We start from the raw sequence: 27,877 nt of genomic DNA on the forward strand, positions 1-27,877 counted from the left end.
CTCTTTAGTAATTCACTGGTAATGATCAACTGTTTTCTATGCTCTGATTCATACAGGGGCCATAAATCTGCCATTCTAAAGGCAAGGTCTGGCTAAACTAACATTTGTCTTCCCCAGCACCTTTTCCTGCTCGTTTTATTTAAGCACATGATGCCACTAATCTGAGTGACTCCACTACTGGCATTTTTCTTTTCCACTGTTTTTTTTTTTCCTCTCTTTGTCCCTAAATAATGTGGCTGTGGGAGAAGTCAGGCTCTTCAGCCACAGTTTCGCTTTGGGACCTGCCAGAGCAGAATGCTGTGCGGGCACAGAGCCCTTTTGTTTCTAGGAAGGTATGTGTGAACACAGCAGTTTGCTCATACAAATTACTAAGAACCTTAATCCTCTGTAGCAGCAAATGGTGCTGCCAAAAGAAATAAAAAAAGCTGTGTTATTACATGTTATCCATAGGCCTGAGCAGAGGAAATTAATGCAGAGTGTGCACAGCACATTTGAAAGCACATCCATGGCCTGCAAGTTCTTACTGGTGTTAAGCAAAGTTGAGCCATGGTGGCTAACAGATCGATTTTTATCAGTTAACTGGCATCATCTTCAAAAATACCTATTTCAGAATAAAAATTTTTTAAGGCAAGCTAAGTGTAATTAAATCATGTTCCGTAGTATCTACTTGCCCATAACAGCCCAGACTGCAGTGGAAATTTTTCCTTTCTGTTACTGTGTGTGCTTTCTGCACGGACAGGACACAATAATTAGTCTAAGGGTGACATTCGTGAATGGTAACACCTGCAGGCTGGTACAACTGTCGTGCATATAAGCATACTGAGGCCCTAGGGCAAACTTGACTTCTGGAAGTCCTGCTTGACTTTTCCACCTTAACAAAACGGAATGTAAAATAATGCAAACGTAATGTAAGCTGAGCTTTGCATAGCAGCTAATATTCTGAATGGGTTATTAAGAATTTAGAGTTTTTTGGGTAGTTATACATTTCTTAACTGTAAAAGGACTATGTTTCCATTTCACTTTTTGTTCTTTTCTAAATAATACAGCATTAATATTATTTAGGAAGCTAAGTATTCTGAATTGTTCTACAAAAATGGCTTTTTTTGCATGACTTTTTACCCCAGGAGTGCCTTGCACCTGCCCCCTGTGCACTTCGGACAGGAGGAGCTGTGTCACCACCTCCGAGGGAGTGCAGCTTGCCAAGGAACTAGGAGCCACTTACCTCGAACTCCACACTCTTAATGACTTCTACATACAGAAGTACTTTGGAGGAGTGGTGAGTGAGGAACGCCTGGGCTGAAAGCGGGGTAGAACACATGGGAAGGGGGTGGCTGGTGTCGGGGCTTCAGAGAGTGAGTGGTGGCACACCACGAGACCTCTTACAGAGGACAAGTTCCCACTGATGCTAGAGTCAGATTAGATATAAGAAAGAAATTCTTTCCTGTGAGGGTGGTGAGGCACTGGCACAGATTGCACAAAGCGGTGGTCGATGCCCCCTCACTGGAAACATTCAAGGCCACGTTGGACGGGTCTCTGAGCACCCTGATCCAGTTGAAGATGTCCCTGCTCGTTGCAGGAGGTTTAGACTAGATGACCCTTAAAGGTACCTTTCAACACAAACCCTTCTATGATTCCATGATTCTAGCTGAATAGGCAGTACCAAGGTTGCTCTTGTTTTAACAAGCTTCTAGGAAGGCTTAGCAAAGCCATACCACACACTTCAATATTTTTCCCTCCCCTCTTCCTGTCCTTTTATCTTGGGATGAGATAATCAAAACCCAGCTGGATGAGGCACGTGACAAACCCGTCCCACTTTGAAGATGAGTCCTGCTTTGAGCAGGTGCCTCGAGTGGGTGACCTCTGAAGGTTCCTTCCAAGCTGAATTATTCTGATATTTTTAATCTTAATTGCTCAATCTCTCACAGCTGTTCTACTTACAAAGCATATTCTTGTGATTGCTCAGTTCACAGTCGTGGTGCAGTTTGAAATCCTGAGCAGAGCCTAGGGTCAGCTGGCAGTGAAGCTGAACAAGTCACAAGCTGAGAAGCTTACTAAACTGTCCCACTTCTAATGAGTCTGTTCTTCTTCCACTGTCCTGAAGACAGGGGAGCCCACTGAGAAGTTTCTAAATACAGTCTTTCAGATTTGTCTTCTCCACAAAATCATTTCACACTGAAATTTCATTTTCAGTTTTAGGAGGTGTTTTAAGCTCAGCCTTTGTTTTGAACCTTTTGGTTAATTTCCCAGTGGCATTTGGGCTTCAACAAAAAACATGCATTTTGTTTGGCACAGTAATTTCACATGGTCTTTGCGGTTGTTGTCCCTGGTGTGTAAGTACAGTGGGTTTCCATGGGATTCAATAGTGACTTGGAACATCTGGCACAACAGTTAGCCAGTTTTTATTGGATCTCTTAATTCTCAGTTAAAAAAGGGGAATTCACACAACATCTGGTTCAACCAGAGTATTTTTCTAGTTTTTAGAAAGAAGTATATGCGCTACCATTGTACCTTCAGTGATAAAAGAACTGAAGACGTGTATTAACTCAAACTGAACCACCCTATGTGCCTTTTTGTTTCTGTAAAATGGATCATCTCCCCTCAGGTACATTTTTCTTGCTTGCGGTCTGCCCCAGTGAAACAAACCTTGCCCACGAAGATCATATTGTGATGTGACTTTCAAAGGGCAGAGCAGCATTTTGTAGTGGTGGTGGTTAGTTGCAAGCTGAAGAGCTCGTATATAGATTTGTTATTTCCTTCCCTTGCACATGATCGTTATCCGTCATGTCTTATTCCTCTCTGTAATTCTGTAATTAACATCCACGGAAGTTAGTAAATAAATATCTTCATGCCTGTCATTTCTGGGAAGATTAAATACAAAAGAATTGACCATCATCATTTGAATAAATAGTCTTTTACATTATGCTAATTCCACCTGAATGTGTTACCTTCTCCTGGTAAAGGAGTGTTTGTCGGGACCCTCCTGGATGACTGTTCATAGCGGCAGTAGCCCCAGTCCTGCGTACAGCACGAGCTCGTTCTCCTTAGTTTCATGTCTAGATTGACCTTAAATGACTAGGATTTTTTAAAAGTACGTTTCGTGTTTTAGCTGGAATATTTTATGATCCAAAGTTTGAATCAGAAGTCATCTGAAAAAATGAAGAAAAGGAAAAAGACGCAGAAGTGCCATCGAGTTCAACCACCTCAGCTTGAACAGCCAGGTGCTCACTGATGTCTGGTCTCTAGTGTCATTTGTTACGTGTGTCCTGTTCTTCGTGCAATTAACATTTTGTAATCATTACTGTGAGCTGTGCTATCTATCATCAGCTATTCTGGTTCTGTTGCTGTAGCTGCATCATCTTTTAGTGACAGTTTAATTCATTTGGGGAGAATTGTATAGCAACATGTAACATTGCAACAGGCTTCTAATTTGTTTTAGGCAAAAATAACAGGAGTGATTTTCTGGTGCACTTGATGAAATAATACAACAGTAAATTAATAAAAGCTCTACATAAAAGCTTTACAGACAAATTGTAAAAGAAAGTCATTACATCATGCTTCATTATTGTATAGTATCATTAATATTTTTATTTGCTGCAAATAACACCAGGGAGAGGTGTATGTCCCTGCACATGATTTCTGAGCATCGGATGCACTTTTTCTGTGAAAGAATTACTGACAAGTTCTTACATCTAAATATGTAGTGGTCTCTTCTCACACACGCTAGAAATTTCCTCAGATCCTTTAGGTCTGGCATTTGCAGGAAAGGTTTCTTTCAAATGCGAGTGCCTAAAAAAGTTTCATAAAAGGATGGATATTTTTCACTAAACTAAGTATTTCTTATATTTCTTATTTTACTGTACAAAGTATTTCTATTTTTAGAGTGTTTTACTAAGTGTATTCAAATGGCATATAAGAAATTTTCTTACTGAATATTTTTTTCAAAAATTGTCCTTCATCAGGTCTTTGGGGATGGAGCTGTCCTGTGGTTAATACTAGCTTTGATTTTACAGCCTGGCTCATTATCATTCGCAGAGAAAATGCCAATCTTAAAGGGCGAAGCCTCGCACTACGACGCGGACCTGCACAACCTGCTCTGCTGCTGCCAGTGCGCAGACGTGGCGTTTTACCCCGAAGACCTCAGCACAGTGGTGGAGGCTCACAAGGTCATCCTCTGCTCCGTCAGCCACCTCTTCATGCTGCTTTTTGAGGTGAAGAGCCCTGCCGACATCTGTGACGCCTCCATCGTGCGGACAGCACAGAGCCTCTTCACGGTGGAGGCTGGGGCTGCCTTCCCGCCGGCCCCCCACAACATCCCACGCTGTGTCCCACCCGTGAGAGTGGTGGTGAAAGACTCCATCTTCTGCTCTTGTCTTCCAGACATCCTTCACTTCATCTATTCAGGTACCCGCCGGGAACCAGCCTGGCTACCCATCTCTCTTGCAGCTGACGTCTCAAAAAGCAGTATGTGTGTAGAATCATAGAATTATGGAATGGGTTGGCCTTTGTCACCTTTAAAAAGGTTAAAAGAGTCTGATAAGGGGAAAGCCCTCCTGTTGAGTCATGAGGTTGAGAGCTGAATCCCCTTGCTTTCTAAACTCCTTCTCAGAGAGGAGCCTAGGTGCAGCTGGATACACTCCTAGTCTCAGACTTAGTCAATGGTTGATGTCTAAGGGATTAGGTGTGTAGCCACTTATCTGAGTCAACATTTCCCTGTCAGAGCCCTGCCAGAGACTCCCACAGAAACAGTTTGGCAAAGTTGAAGCAATAGGTAATTTATTCAAGCGACAGTTATCACAGATTCGGGATTGCCATTGATAAATGCACTGTCTACCAAAGTTGAGCTCAAAGTAATAGTTTCGCGCTTTGGTTAACAACGTGTTCCCAGGGATACGTCTGACAAAGTCAGAGGCGCGACTCTTACCAAAAAGGTGTCCCTTCTTGTGGGGGAAGAGAAGTTCAGGCCTGTTGACCTGTCCATCAGGTGAAGTTCTCGCTTGGTTTCTCCTTCCAAAGGGAGTTTTTAAGTGCTGATTTTTATCCTTTTGAAACCTTTGATGAGGTGGGACTAAGTCAATTATTCTGTGTCGACTGGCTCTTGACATGGTATGTTGTGTCGTCAGAAGCGGGACTCAGCAGTCTGGTACGCCCTCAGGGCAGGGAGCTTAGAACATGGGGTACGGGGGCCTTCTGTTTTTATCTGAAGCAACATCTGGATGTACACCCTTCGTCACACAGTGGGCCATCACTTTTAAGCAAAGCTGATTGTTCAAGTCAAGCTGCTCCTGTTTGCTAATCTTTCGGTGCTTGACACACGGAGTCCAAGCATTGACAAGTCCAGCAAGGCCATCATCCCACAGGTTGGAAAGCGTTACCTGAGGAACATACCTTTGCTGTTGGTAGATCAAGTTCTGCCATGTTGCTACCTCTATTTCATCCCTTGTGGTTATGATGAACAATGTCTACATGAAAGAAGCCCTTTGCCTAGATTTAATAAAAACTGAATTAGTTGTCATTCCAGATCTAATAAAAACTAAATTAGTTGTTGTTCCAGATCTAATGAATGTAAGTTAAGCCCAAGATTTACTGAACAGAGTCCATACACTAACATCAATAATATTCAAAAGCTTTGCAAAAAAAATCTACAGTTTGAGACAGCTACAGAGATCGCAGGCTTTTAAAATATTTAAAGTAGTTGCAAGTTCGAAACACACTGATGAAAGTGCAGGGTTACTTACAAAAACTCAACCACTTTTTCTTCTGGATATGGTGCTGCTGAATAGAAAACACTGAAAACTGGTTGGAGGTCAGGGGTCTCTGACACGTTGCGTGTGTTTTGCTACCAATTCAGTACAGGTAGTGACCTCACCTACCTAGTCACAGATGTCTATTAAAATGACACTGAAATTTTTTGGTATTTTTAATGTTGCTTAGGAATCCTCAGGTGAAAGAGATGGTTTTTTTGGGAGGGAAGTACCCAATACCCATTAGTTCTTTATAAAGTATTTTGCTAGCTGTCAGTTCATAAGAACATATATTTTATATTTGTTGAAAGAGTTAGACAGCTTTATAATGTTGTGTTCTGCTTTTAACTGGGGAAAAAAAAAGAGTCCCAAATAATTATGTTGTCAGAGCTGCATCCATAAAGAAGCTTAGTCAATCTCTGTAGACTGATACCTGCCTGACATGTGAAAAGGATTTCTGCCTTAGCAGCTGAGACAGGAACACTGGTTTGTGAAGACACAAGGGAGACTCAGCTTTCAATTAGAGTTTGTCATTGAAAACATCCCTTTCGCTTCTTTCCAAAGTGGTGTCAAACAGAAAGAACAGATGCAGAATTTTTTCATTGTGAATGGATTGATTTTTTTTTTATTTATTGGTGACACAAATAGTAGATTAAACCTGGAATTTCAGCAGGTGAAAGATAAGCACGTCTGCTGCCTTCCATGTATTAATTTTACTGTTGCTTATGTCAGCCAAAGAGGAGGGAAACTTTGTGCGGCTGTAGATGCAACTCTGCTGTAAGTCACAGCTCCCAGCCTGAAGGACATCGCCAAAAGTCATCGCGCTGTTTAGCACCCTTGAGAGGTGATGACCTCTTTCAAAGAGAGTTGAGTCAGGCTGAGAATGGATCAGATCATGAGACAGTGTTGTTGTTTTCAGCCTTTCAGGACCGTGACATTATGCCCGTGAGGCCGTAAACACCTACCATCCATATGGTGTAGAAGGGAGCTGACGGAACCAAAGACGCCGAGTGCCATATGTGCTGTTTCAGCCTTATCCGCGGCAGTGTGCCATCAGGGCTGTGCTGACTTCTACTTTATCTGAGATCTGTCTGGCTCTGAATCTTCCTTGCTGCATGGCCCTGGGGATCAGAACTGAAAGTTATCAAAAAGCCCCAGAACTGAAATTTACTGTGGTGCCTTTGACACATACTCCAGTGACTTGTAGAAGGATAAACTATGTTTTAAACAACATAGGGTCCAAAGGAGGGTGACAAAGATGACCCAAGGGTTGGAGCACCTCCCCTTTGAGGAAGGTCTGAGAGAACTGGGGCTCTTCAGCCTGGAGAAGAGAAGGCTGCTGGGAGACTTGAGAGTATGGGGCCTACAGGAAAGATGGGGACAGGCTTTTTAGCAAGGCCTGTTTTGAAAGGACAAGGAGTAATGGCTTTAAACTAAGGGAGGGTAGATTTAGACTGGATATAGGGAAGAAATTTTTTACAGTGAAGGTGGTGAAACACTGGCACGGGTTGCCCAGAAAGGTGGGAGATGCCCCATCCCTGGAACCATTCCAGGCCAGGCTGGACGGGGCTCTGAGCACCCTGATCCGGTTGCAGATGTCCCTGCTCACTGCAGGGGGTTGGGCTAGATGGCCTCTGAAGGTCCCTTCCAACCCACAGCGTTCTGTGATTCGATGATTCTATGATTCTACAGCCGGCCAAGACTTTTAGTTGTCCCAAGAAAGCTATCGAGAGAACTAAGAGAATATGGAATATAGAAAGTTCAAAGCATATCATGGCTTTGACTGTGAAAACAAGAAAAAAAGAAATTCCACTGCAAACTTGGTGCTGTTTTTGTCTACCAGTATTCAGAATACAACCATGCATGAAGCTTTTTTGGTTCAGACGCCTGCAAAGCAATGCAGCCAGCAATATGAGCAGAAGCTAAAGAACTTCCACAAATATTGGAACATTCAGGAGTTTTTCTGAATGACTACCTGTGATATGTAGTGATTGAACTAGGAGGAATCCAGAAGTTGGTTTTGAAAGCAAGGGAGAGACGCCCTAATCTGTCTGTACTTGATCACATAATTGTAAAGTAGCATGGAATTTTTATTGTGCCAGAATTGCATCTTGTCCTTTTTAAGCACAAAGATCTGGCTGATGTATGTGCAAAAAACATCATTTCTCTAGGACATGTTTGGCACTGACATCATCTTTTCTCTGCCTGCTAAGGCCTGTGCTTTGTTGATTTTTAATCCAGCTTTACTTGGTCTTCTGACAGGTGCTTATCAGTGGGAACGGCTAGAAGAGGATGTAAAAAAGAAGTTGAAGGATCCAGAACAAACTGAACATGTGCTCGAGAAAGTTAAATGTATCCTGAAAACTCCAGGGAAGGTACATCTAACTCTCTCGGGGTAACTCTTAGTCTTAGTTACTTAAATTTTGGGAAATTGTTTTGTAGGCAACATTTCCTTGTCAGTCTTTGTTTTAAACCTGCTTTGGCTTACACAGCTCTTGTTACTTTCTCAGGGGGCTGTCCACAGCCATATACCAAATAGGAACAGAGTGATGCTGACGTAATGTGCAGAATTGCTGCATAAAAAGCACACAAGCAGATATCCTAAAAGGATTACCCATATTCACAGCTCTGAACACTGCCTAACAATACGATTATGTGTTGCTAATTCTCATGTAATAGGGGCTGCCCAGGAAAGCTTTGCTTTCCTAAAAGTGTGCCAGAAGTTATGTTTCTGCAGTAGATTGGGAGACGTGCTTTCTCTTATAAAGGATGTGATGTGGAAATCTGTCTATTGTTCAATATATTTAATTCAGCAGATGAATTCACAGTAAAATGTAATTTATGTCACATTATTATGTGAATAAAATTGTACAGTATAGAATTAGTTTTAACAGCCGTTTGCTGGTAGAGCTTATAGATTCCCTATTACTGTAGAACTTGCACAAAGTATTTCTGTCAGTTTAGGCTGGAAATCATCTCAGACTGTCTTGAAATAAAATAATATAAAGATCATAAAGTTTCTTAGCTGTTTTAAGCTTCTGATCACTCAGCTGTAGGCTTGCCAGTCCTCAGTGTCTACAGCTAAAACATTCATAGTGTTGGATTTAGAAAGTCATGAAAACTTTTAAGCTAATAAGCCTGAGTTATTGTTGTTTCTTTTGGGGGTTTATTATATCTTCAGGATACTTTTGTTTCACGTTTTAAGGTTTTCCTCCAAAGGCATAGAAATGAATTGTGATTTTTTCTTGATAAAATTAAAATTAATTAATAAATGAGATAAGATGTTAACCATAAATTGAACCTCATCCGGATTTCACTTACAATGATCTAGCAATGTGATGTTGAGGTTGTTCCTCTTGGTACATTTAGATTCCATTGCTATAGTAGGAAAAACAAAACAGAAAATCTGACTGGAGGTACTGGGTTTTGGAGGGTCTTGACGCTAGCATGCCCAGGTTGTTGCAAGAGAAGTCCGTGCTTCAGCCCGTGATCTCCCTCTGCCTCTGTGGAGGCAATATCAGGGCAACAACATCAAGAAACACAACTTGGCTGCCTTGCATCCGTGCACGGCACCGTGCTGGGTAATGGATCTGTGTCCCATCCGTGCTCCCCATGGAGCTCAGACCTTCGGTTTCTGCAGTTTTGGGTCCCAACAGGGCACAGATGGAGAAGTTTGGAGTCCAGAAAATTCATGATGCAGTCAAACCTTCCCAGAGGTGCTGGATGGGGTTTTGTAACAGGTCAGAGAGCACCAAGGCGAGAGCTGGGCTGTAAGCGTAGGAGACAGGGACTCCTTGGAGATGCTGCACTGTGGGAAAACAGGAAAATTAAACGATAAAGATGATTGCAGAGGATTGTGAGAGGCACTGCTGAGTAACATTTGCAAAAGAACATAAAGTAGAAAGCAAAAGGCTGTTGTTTAGTTTCCCCATATAACGGATGTCCTGTAATCTTTCATTCTGTGGGCAACCGTACATGACAGTATTTCATTAATAATTTATTTTGCAGCTGAGCGCCATAAAGGACTGCAAGTCTCACCAGATAAAACGGCTGTACAATACTTCTCTCAGGAGTTTCTTTAATACGCCTGTCCTAGCTGATGTCATCTTCAAAATACAAGGTACGGTACCTCTGTTTCTGTTGGCGTGGGCACCACTGCGCACCCCGCGTCTGCCCTCTCTGCAGGAGGGTGGGAAACGGAGGTGGCCATGTTTTCTGTCCCATCAAAACCGAGAAACTGTATGTGCTTTGCTATCACTGCAGAAAACAGTTTTTGCTTAGAATTAGCATTTGTCCCTGTGGGTGCATTACAGAAGTGTCCACGCCCAAGGTGGTTTGTCAGGGCTGAGCCTACACAAGTGCCCGTTGCCTGTTGTGACAGATTTTGTGCCTCTCTCATTCACATGCGCTCTTCAGGGGCTTAGCAAAGTGAGAGACATGCTGCAGGAAAGGCTTCTGCAGCAGCACAGCACCAAGGCAGCAAGGCTAAACCAGGGGTTGCAGCAGAGAGGATGGTGATTTTATTTTAAAACTTACTTATCTTGCTGACGTTCTTACCTGCACAAGTGCCAGGTTGTGTCCAAGGACCTCTGAGAGGCATGGACTCAGATGGCCACGTCTACACGCACTGCCAGGAGTGAAAGGACCAGAGATGCTGGTTACTGACTCCTGACCACCTTCCCTCTGTCCATCTCAGGCTGACACTGGCTGTAGGTGTGCCTTTCTCTCCCCTCCAGAAGCCGACAGAGATTTATGTCCAACTCCTGTACCTCCTCAGGCTTTACACACTGCCCTTCTTCCCCAGCTTGGACATCCCTAGAAATGCACGTAGACGTATGGGGGTTTTCATGACGTGCTAATCTGGGTGCCATCAACACCTGCCATGTTTTACTGCCCTTCTAGCATTCCCCATCCAAGATGCTCCCATACCGATCTTCATGTTTCATCACAGGTCTCTGCAATTCCTGTATGATGGGTGACCTCTTTTGAAAGCTGCCTTCAGCCTTGGAGGCACCTAGGTTAGACCTGCCTATTGGTTAACGCTACAAGTGTGAAAAGAAACATCTAAATTATTGTTGGCTTTCTTTCTTTAAAAGTCTGCTGATATGATGGTAATCATCTAGTCCTCCTTGTGGCCAGAACTAAAGAGATGTGGGGGAGCATGGGCTGGCTTTCTGTGCTGACTTGTCTGACAGACTGTCAGGTTACAGAGGTCTTTGGTGGCATGACTTAGGTCTGCTCACAAAGATGCTAAGTGCTCCCCGGCAAAGGCATGGGCAGGAGCCACACTGGTGAAACCATGTTTTGTTCCCTTTTTGTCTGCAAAGAATGTGTTTGGGTGCACCAATATGCTACAGTGTCATGGGTGATTTTTTCTGGATATTAAATGTGTTCACCCTTAAAAATAAAAACACAGGAGGAAAAAAGTGTCCCATGCTTTTGTGAGAATAAGAACGAGACAGTTTTTAAATGCTAATGATTTTCTCGGTTTGTGCTCACCCACCCTTGGTGCAGAAATGGTCTTTTAGAATTAGACAATTGTTTAATTATTTTCAGCTTTAAGTCTAAGAGCCAAATATGAATCACTGCTCCCTCAAAGTAAGCACATGTGGACAAGCAGATTCTTTCTAGACTTTCTGCGTAATATGCAGAAAAAAACCAAAAAGATCTTTGAAAATAAGAACAAAATCCTGATGCTGAGTTTAACGACAAGAACAATTCCTCTCAGTGTCCCACTCCTGAGAGAGGCTTTGTGGGAAGCTGGTGAAACCATACCACCACTACATATTTCACTGCAAAAGGTTACTGCCGAATGTATTGACGTGTATTTTGAAAAGTGTGCTTATCCACTAACATAATGTGGACTGGTTTTCCTAACGCTTGATAAATCTTCCCAGCCTTTTCCCTTAATTCATCAGCCACTACAATTGTATCAAAGTAAAATAATTATCAAGAGAAACCGAAGGCTTTAGTCTTGATCAGGAGAATGCATTTTTAAGTGTTCAAATAATTGCTGGAATACTGGGCGTTGCTTACAGAAGTACTTTGGAGCCATTGAAAATGGGAGACCATTATGTCTGTGTAAAGACCCATAAGGTGACTGAACCTCCTAATTAGTAGGAAATATCCAACTGCATGCACAAAAAAAATGACACGCATATCTTGCATCAATTTGTGTATTGCGTATGTTATGTGCGTAAATATGTAATACAATTCTCATGTGTTGTCTCAGTATAGAAATATATACATTTTCTATGCAACTTAGACAATTTGGAAGAAGCACAGCTGAATAGAAGTAGAATAAAAATGAAAAAGTGCCATATGTCTTCAGGGAATTAGTTGGGTGGCAGGGTTGTGGTTAAGGAGGAAATTAATACAGCAACTTCTATATAAGTATTTACAGTGTATTTCAGTTGATTACAACATGTCAGTTGATCTGTTTATCGTAATTTTAATAAATTTATTTACATCCGACAGTAAGCTCTCGTTCTGTCTTTGGTTGCTGTCCTGTCTGGCACTCGTTCGGCACTTTCTTTCACCCAGGACTGTCAAGTTCAGCTGGACTCTGCAGAGTTCCGAGTGTCAGGGCTGGCAGCTCAGGCTGTCAACACTTCAATAGAAACCTGCAAGACCTCCACCACCCTGGGCTGTTAACCCTACTAAGTCTTCCAAATGCTGTAGTGAATTAAGTGATTCACTTGCAAATATTACAACACAGAAAAATTTCTGGAAAAACAGATCAACAGTATTTTCGTAAGACAGCCATCAGGAAATTCGCTTTGGCAAAATGCTTAATCTGGCTCAATTCATACTGACTTAATGGATTTAACGGAATTTCATCTACGATAATTTGTCTTTCTCTGCTTTGTGTGGCCATGTGAAATTTTGACTTCTGGAACACACGTTCACTACCACTGGGGTTACTGATGAATGCAAATTACTCATTTGCATAATAATTCACAGCACTGCATATTCATGCGATGGGACAGAGGTGCAGTTAGTCTAAACTAGTGGTGTCAGAATTTTTGCTAGTTGAAAGCCCGTTTCTGACCGATAAAAGTTTGCCCTATTTGGAGGACCTGGTGTTGGGAGTGGTCATCATAATAAATTTGATATTTCTTTTTGTTTGCTGGTAACTACTAGGCAGACGTAAACATCTTGACTGCCGTAAAGTGAGTGCGTTACTACTCTTCTATTGGATATTATTAATTTTAAACACTTTAATCATGTTCAGTGAAGTGAAGGCCTTCCAAGAAAATATGAGCTTTAAAATCATGATCTTTCTATATATATGAAATCATTGTAGATTCATATTTTGTGTTCTGCAGGTGCAACTGTACCAGCCCACAGAGCAGTTCTGGTAGCTCGCTGTGAGGTAATGGCAGCGATGTTTAATGGTAATTATCTAGAAGCAAATAGTATTCTGGTTCCAGTGTATGGGGTTTCCAAAGACACTTTCGTCTCCTTTCTAGAGTATCTTTATACCGACTCCTGCTGCCCAGGTAAGAAAATTTAAAAATACATGTATATCTGTTACTCATTTTTCTGCAGTGAGGCATTGATAGAGAGGAATGCAGCAGCATTTATTTCATTGAAAAACACAAATATCTTAGTGTACAGTGTCTCAAGAAAGTGAACTTCTTCATATGGTACAATAAAAAAAGAAATCAATCTTACTGAAGTAACAGCAACTGCAGGCAGAACAAATATCCCTAATAAAATGAATTATTTGTTATGTTCTTACATATCAAGACTCAAAAATCTGTGAAAGTTAATTTCTGATCCATTAAAATATTTGGAATTTTCTCTCCACTTCATAATAGTACTGCTTTCTAGTCTTAATTCTGGGTTTAATTTTAAAACTGTCATTTTGTTTAGCCTGTATTTTGTGAAGTTAAGTATAAACAAGGTTAAATTGCAGGAATGCCTTATTTATAGACAGGGATATCTTATTTGTATATAAAACCAGAAAAAAACTATGTGAACTGGAGTATTTGGCAACGAAAATTGAGCTTAAGTATTCTTTGTGTCTTAACCTTTGTCTTTTTTAATGAGGAGAAAATCCACATACAAAATATGAAATATGACTTAAATACAGATAATTATTTTTTGATATAGTGGAAGGATGAATGAATGAATGAATGATTCATGATATGTATTTTTGATTTTTTTTCTCTTTAAATAATTCTCCTTATTGCTAGGTTTTTGACATGTTTCTGTTTTCAGTCCATATAGTGTTTCCTTGTCCATCAGTTTAAATATACAACAATACTGTATTTAAAAAAAAAAATTAAATTATGTTTTTAGTCGTTTAATTTATTATTAAATTAAATTAAATTTTTGCTTGTATTTTTTTAATTTTTATTTTTAAAAATAAAATGGTTGCTCCATTTTTTTTCGACCTGTTTACTATATTTTCTTGTATGTGTATCATAGAGATATGGAAGAAAGTTAGAAAGAGAAGCTTTTTGAAAGAGAAGTTAGAAAGCTAAATCCTCTTATTAATAATTACTTATACTAAATAGACCAGCATCACTTGACTCAGCATCTTAACGATACAAGATATTGGCAATAATTTATTACACTTATCTTCTAAAATGTACTAGCTACTTTTTTCCTGTAAATAAAATAGTTTATCTGGAAAAAGAGAGGGATATAGCAAAATTAGAATGATAATGATGAAAGATAAAAGAAGGTGGTCAACAGTGGTTTGATTTTGTGTTCACAGTTAGGTGTTTAAATGATGACTCTGTGAAAAGTGGCTTCGATGATCTTGCCAAAAAGCTGAAACACGTGTGACTTCTGTTTTCCTGTTTTTCAGCCAGTATTCTCCAAGCTATGTCTCTCTTGATCTGTGCAGAGATGTACCAAGTAATGAGACTCCAGCATATTTGCGAGCTTTACATTATCACGCAGCTTCAGAGCATGCCTAGCAGGGAACTGGCATCCACAAGTCTCAGCATTGTTAGTTTGCTCAAAAAAGCTAAGGTATGTGTTGTATATATCAGACAAGAAGAAGTATGTGGACTCTAATTAGTGGGGGTTGTTTAATTGTTAAGATTCTTAAGGTTTTACTAATTACCGTTCCCAAGGACAAACACTGGTATACAGTCTGTTGATTAGGGATACCTGGTGGCACAAGGCTGGCTAAAATAAGGCTTTCAGCCTTTTATTGCAGAATGTGCAGTCGTACCATAATTGCACGATTTCCGTCGTCACAGACACGTTGCAATAATTCAGCTTAATTGCAGCTTCTGCCAGAGAAGATGTGTTTTAGGGAAGTGAGGATGCACTACTTCTTGTTCTAGTCAAAAAGAAAATTTATGATACGCAAGTGCAAGGGAGACCTGACCTGGTAGAATACTGAGTAAAATACATAAAAAGCATGAAAAGAAAAGGTTAGAGGCTGAAAAAAGAAAGAGGGACAGTAAAGGCAGGTTTGGAAAACCGAAGAGGAAAATAAAAACTGAATTGTTTACAAGTCTTAGGCAGGATATTGTCTTAAACGAACAGGATTTTGTGGAGAAAGAGGAGATGATAAACCCAGTATGCTGCGCTCCTTACCTTCCTTTTTATCAAGCGCTGCTTCTGCACAGAAGACAAAAATTTCCAAGGCTCCTGACTAAAGGAGCCCCAGTGGTTGGGTCACACTTCTGTGGGAGGGTGTTTTATTGTTTGTTCTTGGGTGTCCCTCTGTTTATGTATTTCCATCAATGAGTTTTCCTTCGTTATCTGCCGCAGTCAAAATTATATTTAGTAAACTGCTATGTTGATAGTGGAAATCTGGAATATTTTGACATGCGAGGTGTGTTTGTGTTTGAGACATGATAGAATTAAGAATTGTTTGTGTTTCCTTTCTTCTTGTAGTTTCACAATTCTGACTGCCTTTCAACTTGGCTTCTTCATTTCATTGCCACTAACTACCTCATCTTCAGTCGAAAGCCTGAGTTTCAAGATCTTTCAGGTAATTTGTCAATTACTTTTAAAACAAGAAATGTTTTTCAGCTCTGCTTAGATCAGAAGCAAGGTACTGGACAGTACTACTTCTGCATGAGAAGATGAGTAGGACTTCTTTAGGCTGTAGAGCCTGGTCCAGTCCATAACCTGAGCTGGACAGTTCACCACCCTTCTGTGGGATCAGCACGCGACACATGCAGAGCAGCACAGCCAGCAACCACATCCCCTTGTCTTTTGATTCCTGTACAGATTACCAGGCTCCCACCCATAACTGAACTGACTAGGTGAGTTTGGTCATTGTATGTTGACCCCTCCACCTTAAGTATATAATTTTGTTTAGTTTGCACATTTGAATCAAGGTAATGCGTCACTTCCAATACTTGCTTTTTCAGGGTTGGGGTTTTCTTTGAAGAAAATAGGATTCTCACAGTACTCTTCAGCAGATCTCATGAAATGAAATAACAAATGTCCATTCCACTAAATAAACCCAGGTTCTTCCAGGGAACTGATATTTGTTTTCCCAAATGTTTGTTTGTTTGGACAAACAAGTGTAATTTTTTCCTGAGATGTAACTGTAGAAGGTTTCACTCATTGCCTACAGGATTTTTCATTATGCTGATGAAGGTGGTATTGACGGTTGCATCTCTCTGACCTGTGGTTCATATTCAGACTGTTGATATGGGGCCAGTGTATTCCAGAAGCGGATTTTTCTTATCTGTGAGCCAAAGCTCTCTTTGGTCCAAAGTACATTAAAGGTTCTCTTTCTTCATTTGCAAGGCTGCTATACGTATGTGTAATGAGAACGACTTTGTAATCGTTCTGAGCAAAGGAAGGAGAGCTAGGTCTTCCATGCTTTGTTGGGAACTGGAACTTGTCTTCCAGTGGCCCATCTGCACATCTTCTGAAATGTCTATTTTGTATAACCAGATTTGGATTAAAGGTGGGAGAGCACGGCACCTGTGCTGGCAGGTGTCACCCACCAGTGGGTTTGGTCCACAGTGGACTTGCTTGGCTTCCCTTCCTGCTGGTTCAGGTGACGAGGTGTGTTTGAAAGCACTTCATGACATCTTCCTTGCTACAGAGCTTCGGTCTCAAACAGCCTGATGTTCTCCTCAAGCTGCAGGAAAGAGGCTGTCCTCTCCATTTGGTGAGTGTCAGAGCTGCCTCTGGATGCCCCTCGATGTACAGGAGAGCACAGACGTCCTTCAGACTTAGGGTTACCACAGGGCTCAATCTAGGCACATCTATTTACCCATTTTCCAGTTCCCCAATGGCATATCAATTGATCAGTACAGCTTACTAAATATTATTTTTCTGCTGTGGTAAGTACTGTTAATAGCACTTCTGTCTCCGTGTTGCAGTTATCCTGATAGAGATCAGGCTGCATATGAGCCTGTCCTGAAACTCAGGGGCCTGGGTCAGAGATATCGCTATGAAACTTCCTAGCCTAGTACAGCCCTCGGACTACTATCCATTACTGCTCTTCCACGTGGGTAGTGATGAAGCTGTAGTGAGTAGTCCAAGGATAATTAAAAGAGACCTCAGAGCCTTGGCATGGCCAGTGAGGGAATCTGGGGCACAGGTTGTTTTTTGCTCCGTACTTTCAGTTGCAGGCAGTGGTGTTGGAAGGAACAGGTGGACCCAATCTATTAACACATTGCCCTTACTGAAAATTGGTGGGATGAATCCCATTGCTGGAGTGTGGCTATAGATGGCTACAGGCGGTTCAAATGGGACAGGCAGGGATGAAGAGGCGGACGTGATGCTCTCTATGTCAAGAAATGGATAGATTGTGAAGAGCTGTCCCTGAAGAATATCCTTAGCAGGTAGAAAACTTATGGGTAAGAATTAGAGACTGAGGCAAGAAAGGCAACATTGTGCCTGGTGTCTACTACAAGTCACCTGATCAAGGGAGTCTACTGATGAAGTCTTCTTCCTCCAGCTCCAGGAGGCTTCACGCTCACATGCTCTCATGCTGCCAGGGACTTCAACCACCCTAACATCTGCTGGAAATTCAGCATGACAAGCTGTGGGCAATCCAGAAGATTCGCAGAATGCATGGAGGGTAACTTCTTAAGCCAGGTAATAGACACCCCTACCAGAGAGAATGTAATACTGGACCTGATGGTGACCAAAGCAAGTGAGGTAATGGGTGACATCAATACTGGAGGCAGCCTTGGCTGCAGTGATCATGCATTGGAGGAGTTCGCAGTCCTGACGGATAAGTGTCAAGTGAAGAATGAAGTCAGAATCCTGAAATTTAAGCAAGCAAAATGCCAGTTGTTCAAGGAGTTGGTCAGTAGGACCCCCTGGGAAACGGTCCTCAGGGAGAGGGGAACACAACAGAGCTGGCAGATGTTCAAGGAAACTTTCTGTAGAGCGCAGGAGCTCTCAGTCCCCAGGTGTAACAAATCAGGCAAGGAAGGGAAGAGACCAGCATGGCTGAGTCAAGACCTGCTGGTCAAACTAAAGGGCAAGAGAGAACTGTGCAGGCAGTGGAATCAGGAGAAGGGATCCAGGGAAGAGTATAGGGATGCTGCTGGGTTGTCTAGGGATGAGCTCAGGAGGGCCAGGTCGCAGCTGGAACTTAACTTGGCAAAGGACTCTAAGAATAACAAGAAGGGCTTCTACAGGTATGTCAACCATAAGAGGAAGGTCAAAGAATGCTTACCCCCTCACCCTGATGAACAAGACTGCCAAACTGGTAACAGTGGGCAAGGAGAAGGCTGGGGTACTCAACAAGTTTTTTGCCTCAGTCTTCACTGGCAACCTCTCTTCCCACACCTCTGGAGTGGATGGACCACAAGATGGGGACTGGAGGGGCAACGTCCCTCTCACTGTAAGGGAAGATCAAGTTGGTGACCACCCGAGGAACCTGAACATGCGTAAGTCTATGTGACCTGAAAAGATGCATCCCAGAGTCCTGAGAGAACTGGCTGATGTCATTGCCAAGACACTATCCATAATATTTGAAAGGTCATGGCAGTCAGGTGCAGTCCCTGGTGACTGGAAGAAGGGAAATATTGCACTTATTTTTAAAAAGTGTAGAAAGAGGACCCTGGGAACTACTGACCTGTCAGCTTCACCTCTGTGCCTGGGAAGATCATGGAACAGGTCCTCCTAGAAGCCATGCTAAGGCCCATGGAGGACAAGGACATGATTCAAGACAGCCACCATGGCTTCACCAAGGGCAAGTGCTGCCTGACCAACCCAGTGGTTTTCTAGGATGGAGTGACTGCATCAGTGGACAAGGGAAAAGTAATAGATGTCATCAATCTGGACTTCTGTAAAGCCTTTGACACGGTTCCCCACAACATCCTTCTCTCTAAATTGGGGAGATATGGATTGGATGGGTGGACTGTTTGGTGGATAAGGATTTGGTTGGAAGGTTGCAGCCAGACAGTAATTGTCAATGGCTCGATGTCCAGAAGGATGCTGGTGACAAGTGGTGTCCGTCAGGAGTCTGTACTGAGACCGGTGCTGTTTAACATTTTCATCAATGACTGAGAGAGATCAAGTGCACCCTCAGCAAGTTTGCAGATGACACCAAGCTGAGTGGTGCAGCTGACATGCCAAAAGGACAGGATGCCTTCCAGAGGGACCTGGACAAGCTCGAGAAATAGACCTATGTGAACCTCATGAGGTACAACAAAGCCAAGTGCAAGGTCCTGCATCTGTGTCGGGGCAACACCCGCTGGTACTAGTACAGGCTGGGGGATGAAGAGCAGCCCTGCAAAGAAGGACTTGGGCATACTGCTGGATGAAGAGCTGGCCATGACCCAGCAATGTGCACTCGCAGCCCAGCAGGCCAGCCATGCCCTGGGCTACATCCCCAACAACATGGGCACAGGGCGAGGGAGGGGATTCTGCCCCTCTGCCCCGCTCTGCTGAGACCCCCCGGGAGTCCTGCGTCCAGCTCTGGAGCCCTCAGCACAGGACAGAGCTGGAGCTGTGGGAGCGGGGCCGGAGGAGGCCCCAGCAATGATGCGAGGGCTGGAACCCCTCTGCTGGGAGGAAAGGCTGGGAGAGCTGGGGCTGCTCAGCCTGGGGAAGAGAAGGCTGCGGGGAGACCTTAGAGCAGCTGCCAGGGCCTGGAGGGGCTGCAAGAGAACTGGGGACAAACTTTTTAGCAAGGCTTGTTGTGACAGGACAAGGAGTAAAGGCTTTAAAGTAAGAGAGGGTAGAATTAGACTGGAGATAAGAAAGATATTTTTTACCATGAGGGTGGTGAAACACTGGCACGTGTTGCCCAGAGAGGTGGTGGAGGCCCCATCCCTGGAAACGTTCAGGGATGGCGTGAAACTGTGCTGTCTTGGCTTGCCAGGGCGAAAACACTCTCAGGCACATTCCAGTGGGAGCACGCTTCCCAGACAGCAGCTGTTTCGGGTGGTTGACCTTCCCTGCTTAGGACACTGCTGCTGCCCATTATTACTGTGGTTTCCCCAACCTCAGCACTCCCCACGCCGCGGGCCTCTCTGCTGTGCGTTGGTCTCTGTCTGGCTTCCTCTGAGCCCCTGAAGGGACCAGGCAGCTGCTGCTGCAGGGTGTTGGTCTCTTCTGCCAACTAAATAGCTATAGCACAAGAGGGAGCGGCCTCAAGTTGCGTCAGGGGAGGTTCAGATTGGGTATTGGGGAAAATTTCTTTCATGAAAGAGTGGTCAGGCGTTGGAGCAGGCTGCCAAGGGCAGTGGGTGGAGTCCCCATCCCTGGAGGGGTTCAAAAACAGTGTGGATGTGGCACTTCACATGGTTTAGCAGGTATGGTGGTGCTGGGGCGACGGTTGGACTTGATGATCTTAGAGGACTTCTCCAACCTTAATGATTCTATGATTCTATGAATGTATGACTCGGGACAGTCGGGCATAGCTGGATGAAGATGCATACTTCTGCAAAGGCAAATGGCAGTCATCTAAATAAAGTGACCAAAACCTCTGCTACGTGATTTTGTCAGTGACAAAACCCACGTGCAAGAAAAGATAAAGATCTTACCGAATTCTTAGTTGGTCACCTTACTGTGGTTTTTGTAGTGACCTTGAGGCAAACTGTTGGCATAGGGGTTGAAATACTCTCCTTTACCATGTTTCAGCATAGACAAACCCTCCCAGCTGATTACCACCTCTGCTTATCTTCCTAGGATAACAAATATTCATCTTTAGGATAATCTCTCTGCTGTATTTAATGAGTATAGAATTTATTTTATCAATCAGCTTGTTTGTTGCTAACTTAATAGCAAGGGAACATGATGTGATAACTTTTACATCTTCACTGCAGTAAGATCGAGACAAAATGCACAGCACTCCCCTTCCCTGTGCTAGTCATGTTTATATCCTCAGTGTTTCTTAACCTATTTTAAAAGACTTCTTGCAGCCTGTGCGCTTGTACTGCATGTTTAGATACTACATTTAATTAATTTCTTGCTTTCTTTAGTGGAGGAGCGCAATTTTGTAGAGATGCACAGATGGCCTTCCAATTTGTACCTGAAGCAGCTTGCTGATTACAGGAACTATGTCCACTCTCAGAAATGCCATTGCACAGTAATGTGAGAAGACTGAGCATGTGCAAAGTGCATCTCGACTGGGAAATCTCGGACTGGGGATTGTACGGAGTATAAAAATCACACCAGGAGCAAACACCAGATGCTGATCTCCTCTGGAACACTGTGCGCCATGTTGCAGTGCACCTGCTAACATTCCGTGCTTTGGTAACCAACCACTCCACTTTTTTCCTTAAAGCATGGAGAGATGTATCATGAAGATTCCTTTCAAGCACAAGGATTTGAGACCCATGGGGATTAAACATAGTACGGGTCAGTATCATGACTGTCATCTCTTCATCCTTCTAATTCCTTTCTTGGTTATTCTACTGGTTTTCATAGTTATTTTTAGCTGCTAAAACAGCATCTGTTGAAAATACGTGTTTTTGTAAATCTGTGTGCTATAGGAGCACAGTAGCGGTGCAGGAGAGCTAAGAAGCCAGCTCAGAAGTTCGTTAAATATTTCAGAATGCCAAAATTTACTTCATCGTCTGTCGGTTTGCAAAATAAAGGGTAGGCTTAATAAGCGTTTTAGTTACTATCCTTTTTATACTTCAGGTTAAGTCTGTAGGTCCTTTTACAGAGAGTCTTATAGTCATGTGAGGAGATATTTTGGTTCCAGAGGAAGGCCTATGCATCACCAGATTTTCTAGTGCCTCCCAGAAATCTGAAAATTGAAGTAGTTTTTCCTCCCAGAAAATAAGAGAAGAAACTCTGTTTAAATAATCTGCAGAACACCTTTGCTAATGTGGTCATATCGTATTTTTCCCCCATAGGAAAAAAAGTCAGGGTGATCTAGATCCACACAGAACACACTCGTGTGGTACTGGTAGGAACTGTGAGAAAGGGGGAAGGTGTCGACAGCCTTTGTAGGTTTTATGGGAGAAAACTCATTGGCACTGGTGACTTTTCTGGGAGAAGAGGGTCTTGTAATCCTAGGTGCCTGCTGGTAGCTGGCAGCATAGATGTCTGACATGCTGGTTGTGGAGGGAGGTGACCCTCATGGGTGCACCAGAGGAACGCTGGCTTTTGTGATGGGACTTTGAGCTCAACCCTCTCCAGTGGGGACACGGTTTAAATTGAGGTGTCATCGTGTGCTTGTAAGCTACGCTGTGCAAGTCAAACCTGATCCTAGCTTCTGGCTGCGTGGATTCTCCCTCAGGTATAACAGATAAAGGCTGAATATTGTGATGAGGACAACCCTTGCAGACTCTACTGAGAGTTTTCTTGACCTAAACCATTTGTTTGTCTTGCCACTAACGTGTGTGTGTAGTAATAGTAATGACAGAACAAACCCAGCCTTTACATAAGGGTGTCCAACTGAGCATAGGTACTTTTCTGTAAGCAAAATCTTGTTGAGGAAGTAAACCTTTCATTATCAGTCTTTTAATTCTGCTTTTCCAGCTGCCTGTAACTTTGGTATGTAGTCTGAACCTAGAAAGACAAAGAAAAGACACTGAAAAAAAGTGTATAGTGTTTCCCCAGTGTCCACAGCAGACCATCTCTTAAGTACTTGGAAACCGCAGCTGTGAGATGAAGATGGAAGAGCAAATTGCTAGAGCTGAATATTTGTTTTGCTTGTAAGAATGGTCTTTATATTTCAGTACAGATTTTATAAAGGAATTGCTCTTTTCAAATTCCATGCTGGAGTCATAGGGATTGTTTTGCCTGGTGATATTTTGCAGAGATTGAGAGGGTATTTCCTTTCTTATTTCTGGACACAAGGGAATAAAAAAAGAGCTTGTGACTCAGCAGACTGCTCCAGACTCAAAATTTGGAGCTTACTTTTATGTAAAAATGATAGGTCATTTTTATTTTTAACTTTATATCTGGATATCCTAAAGTCCTTTAAAAGATGAGATACATTTATGTACATCTCGCAAATAAGGAGTCTAAAATGTAGAGCATTACCTTGCTTTTTCAAGATCACTAAAGCAAACTGAAAACCGTAAAGAAAAAAGTGAGTAGGAAAGTAATATATATTGAAATTAAACTTGAAAAAAACTTATTTCCAATCATTGCAGTAGAAATTAAAAATTCTAAGCGTAAATTAACTGTATAGATACAAACAATACTTACAGTCATGAACAAAAGTGAGCATAGAGCTGAACTACAGCTTGCCCGGATGCCTGATAGCATCCTTGGTTATGGTAAGTGCTTCTACCAGCAGCCAGACCAGTTACCAAAAGTGTGGATTACGTGCCTGACACTGACTGCTTGTACAAAACTGACAGAAAAGTTGTGCGAGTATTTGTCTGTGTTGCATGTAGCCCTAAATCTTTAATATTTTGAAAGCTTTCCCAGGTTTTTTGCTAGATGTTAGTGTGTTGCCAGTAATTTAAGTATAGATAACAAATAAAAAAATACTATTTTTAACTTTCTGAAAATATTTTATAGGCATTTAAAAATAGGCTTTATGGAAATACAAACACTTTATATCCAACCAAGAGCAATATTTTGCTATTATATATTTTAGTCAGTGGTAATCACAGTTTTTATACAGAGAAGCCAGGCAGCATAAAAATATTTATTATTTATTAACAGATTAATGCATACAATTATTCAGACTTTTAAACAGCTTTCCATTTCACTGAGTATCTCCATCATGTGCCTGTATGAGATGCAGATGTGCTGTTCTTGTAGACATAGACCATCTGATAAATTTAAATTCTTAGAAGACTTCGTATTATTAATTCTTATTTTTATTCTGTATGACGATTTTCTGTAGAAATGTATTTATCTTAAAGCTATTTTTAAAACTGATACTTCAGCATTCAGAAACGTGACTGAAAATAGATCATGATGCTTGATGAGTTGCTGAAGATAATTTTTTTTAGTGGAGGCTTTAGAACCATATCCGTCATGGATAGTCACGAATTAGGGCAGTACAGAGTTTGGTATTTATGAATAAGTTTCTATGGTATAAAGTAAAAATTATTATGGTATAAAAAAACACCTTTTATACTACAGTATAAAGAGAAAATCAGGAAGGAGTTAAAAACGGTTATTTAAGCCAGTGTTTTTGAACAAAGTGAAATGTCTGAGGAGAAAGGCTTCCACTGGTCACAGCATCTCCCAAAATCCCAGGGCGTCAGCAGTGTTGGGGTCAAAGAATGAAGACGGTGGTGAATTCGGGTGCCCTTAGGCAGGTCTTGGAGGGTTTGAGATTACAGCTTCAGACTTTGGTTTAAGTGGAGTTTCGACTCCTGAGTCCTTCATTAGAGCAAACTCTCAAAATCCACTTTTAGAAGACAATTTTTTGCATAATGTGTTGCACTGTATAATTCTTCCCGTACCGATCTACGTGTAGGCTTGTCCCAAGCTAGCACTGAGCTTTGTAGAGACTAACAAAAAAGTTTGCTGCACTAATAATGTATCCGCATGATAGTTAAAAAATTTCTGCTATCGTCCCTTAGGTTTTGGTGTATTTGGTTTGAAAAAAACTGCTAGAAGGAAGAAAAGCTATTTTATTAGGCATGTGTTGAAACTACTGTATGTTTTTCTTTTAAAATAACCTGACTAAATGTACATGGTTTTAGACTGAATATGTAAAATTTTGTTACAAAATAAAAAATTTTCTTTAGTCAGTTGTTTGTGAATATTTACCCATATGCATTAGAAGATTTGGGCGTTATGCTGGAAATATATTTTGAAGCTTATTATAATCAGAGATACATAAAATCATAGAATAGCTGGGGTTGGAGGGGACCTTTCAAGGCCGTCTAGTCCAACCCCCCTGCGATAAGCAGGGCCGTGTACCACTAGACCAGGTTGCTCAGAGCCCCGTCCAACCTGGTCTTGAATGTTTGCAGGGATGGGGCATTGACTGCCTTTCTGAGCAACCCGTTCCAGTGTTTCACCACCCTGACGTCTTCCTTCTATCTAGTCTAAATCTATCCTCCCGTAGTTTAAAGCCATTACCCCTTGGTGTATTGCGACAGGCCCTGGTAAAATGTTTGTCCCCATCTTTCCTACGGGCCCCTCCAGGCCCTGGCAGCTGCTCTAAGGTCTCCCCGCAGCCTTCTCCTCCCCAGGCTGAGCAGCCCCAGCTCTCCCAGCCTTTCCTCCCAGCAGAGGGGTTCCAGCCCTCGCATCATTGCTGGGGCCTCCTCCGGCCCCGCTCCCACAGCTCCAGCTCTGTCCTGTGCTGAGGGCTCCAGAGCTGGACGCAGGACTCCCGGGGGGTCTCAGCAGAGCGGGGCAGAGGGGCAGAATCCCCTCCCTCGCCCTGTGCCCACGCTGCTGGGGATGCAGCCCAGGGCACAGCTGGCCTTCTGAGCTGCGAGTGCACATTGCTGGGTCATGGCCAGCTTTTCATCCAGCAGTACGCCCAAGTCCTTTTCTGCAGGGCTGCTCTTCATCCCTTCATCCCCCAGCCTGTACTGGTACCAGCGGGTGTTGCCCCGACCCATGTGCAGGACCTTGCATTTGGCTTTGTTGAATCTCATGAGGTTAAGACAGGCCCACCTCTCAAGGCTGTCCAGGTCCCTCTGGATGGCATCCTGTCCTTCTGGCATGTCAGTTGCACCACTCAGCTTGGTGTCATCTGCAAACTTGCTGAGGGTGCACTTGATCTCCCTGTCTATGTAATTGATGAAGTTATTAAACGGGTCCCACTACAGACCCCTGAGGGACACCACTTGTCACTGGTGTCCATTTAGACACTGATCACTACCCTCTGGCTGCAACCTTCCAACCAATTCCTTATCCAACGAACAGTCCACCCATCAAATCCCTATCTCCCCAATTTAGAGAGAAGGATGTTGTCAGGGACTGTGTCGAAGGCTTTACTGAAGTCCAGAGAGATGACATCTGTAGCTCTTCTCTCATCCACTGATGCAGTCAATCCATTGTAGAAAGCCACTATGTTGGTCAGGCAGCACTTGCCATTGGTGAAGCCATGCTGGCTGTCTCGAATCACCTCCCTGTCTTCCACATGCCTTAGCGTGGCTTCTCGAGGATCTGTTCCATGACCTTCCCAGGCACAGAGGTAAGTGAGCCTACCAGGGGAGCTGTCTCACTAGACCTGCTGTTTATTAACAGAGGGGACTGGTGGGAGATGTGATGGTTGGAGGCCATCTTGGGCTTGGCGACCATGAAATCACAGATTGATGGGTTCATGGTTGGCCTTGATGATCTGAGAGATCTTATCTAACCCATGATTCCATGATTCTATGATAAGTTGGTAGTTCCCAGGGTCCTCCTTTCTACACTTTTTAAAAATAGGTGCAATGTTTCCCTTCTTCCAGTCACAAGGCACTTCGCTTGACTGCCATGACCTTTCAAATATCATGGAGAGTGGCTTGGCAATGACATCATTCAATTCCCTCAGGACTCTGGCATGTATCTTGTCAGGTCACGTAGACTTACGCATGTTCAGGTTCCTCAGGTGGTCACCAACCTGATCTTCCCTTACAGTGGGAGGGACGTTGCCCCTCCAGTCCCCATCCTGTGGTCCATCCACTCCAGAGGTGTGGGAAGAGAGGTTGCCAGTGAAGACTGAGGCAAAAAACTTGTTGAGTGCCCCAGCCTTCTCCTTGACCGTTGTTACCAATTTGGCAGTCTTGTTCATCAGGGTGGGGGGATACACATTCTTTGACCTTCCTTTCCTGGCTGACATACCTGTAGAAGCCCTGCTAGTTATTCTTAGCGTCCCTTGCCAAGTTCAGCTCCAGCTGTGCCCTGCCCTCCTGACCCCATCCCTACACAACCGGGCAGCATCCCTCTAGTCTTACTAGGAATCCTGTCCCTGCTTTCACTGCCTGCACAGTTCCCTCTTGCTCTTTAGTTTGACCAGCAGGTCTTGACTCAGCCATGCTGGTCTCTTCCCTTTCTTGCCTGATTTGTTACACCTGGGGACTGAGAGCTCCTGTGCTCTACGGAAAGCATCCTTGAACATCTACCAGCTCTGTTCTGCTCCCTTGTCCCTGAGGGCAGTTTACCAGGGTGTCCTACTAACCAACTCCTTGAACAGCTGCAATTTTGGTTTCTTAAATTTCAGGATTCTGACTTTTATCTTCACCTGACACTTATCCATCAGGACTGTGAACTCCTCCAGTGCATGATCACTGCAGCCAAGGCTGCCTCCAGTCTTGACGTCGTCAGGTAGTTCACTTGTGTTGCTGATCATCAGGTCCAGTATTGCATCCCCTCTGGTAGGGGTGTCTATTACTTGGCATAAGGAATCACTTGGATTGCTGACAGCTTGCTGTGCTGAATTTCCAGCAGATGTTGGCTTGGTTGAACTCCCCCAACAGCATGAGAACATGTGAACGTGAAGCCTCCTGGAGCTGGAGGAAGAAGTCTTCATCAGTAGGCTCCCCTTGATTGGGCAGTCTGCAGTAGACACCAGCCACAATGTTCCCTTGCTTGCATTGATCTCTGATCCTTACACACAAGATTTCAACCTCCTCATGGCTATTTTTCAGGGACAGCTCTTCACTCTCTATCCATTTCTTGATGTAGAGGGCAACACCTTCACCACTCCTTCCCCACCTGTCCCTTCTGAACAGCCTGTAGCCAGCGATAGCCGCACTGCAGCCATGGGATTTGATGTTTCAGTAATGGCTGTCAGGTCATAACTTTCTATCATCCCATGGCTTCCAGCTCCTCCTGTCTGTTGCTCATGCTGCCTGCATTCATGTAGA

The 27,877-nt window shown here is 43.1% G+C and overlaps 1 protein-coding gene across 2 annotated transcripts in view; it reads left to right on the forward strand.

Moving 5' to 3' along the window:
- Nucleotides 1-24,738, forward strand: part of RHOBTB3 (Rho related BTB domain containing 3) — a 36,903-nt gene extending 12,165 nt beyond the window's left edge. The window contains exons 4-12 of one of the 2 annotated variants that reach the window (XM_075411645.1): nucleotides 1,125-1,276; nucleotides 3,107-3,218; nucleotides 4,033-4,401; nucleotides 8,004-8,116; nucleotides 9,750-9,861; nucleotides 13,070-13,243; nucleotides 14,563-14,729; nucleotides 15,609-15,705; nucleotides 21,125-24,738. In XM_075411645.1, the coding sequence (XP_075267760.1) occupies nucleotides 1,125-1,276; nucleotides 3,107-3,218; nucleotides 4,033-4,401; nucleotides 8,004-8,116; nucleotides 9,750-9,861; nucleotides 13,070-13,243; nucleotides 14,563-14,729; nucleotides 15,609-15,705; nucleotides 21,125-21,240 (1,412 nt within the window). In that variant the 3' untranslated portion in view covers nucleotides 21,241-24,738. The remainder of the gene's footprint in view (nucleotides 1-1,124; nucleotides 1,277-3,106; nucleotides 3,219-4,032; nucleotides 4,402-8,003; nucleotides 8,117-9,749; nucleotides 9,862-13,069; nucleotides 13,244-14,562; nucleotides 14,730-15,608; nucleotides 15,706-21,124) is intronic. The other variant, XM_075411646.1, reaches the window with a different exon arrangement.
- Nucleotides 24,739-27,877: the final 3,139 nt, after the last annotated feature.

Source organism: Opisthocomus hoazin, chromosome Z (assembly GCF_030867145.1).
Source record: "Opisthocomus hoazin isolate bOpiHoa1 chromosome Z, bOpiHoa1.hap1, whole genome shotgun sequence".
NCBI classification, from domain to species: Eukaryota; Metazoa; Chordata; class Aves; order Opisthocomiformes; family Opisthocomidae; genus Opisthocomus; species Opisthocomus hoazin.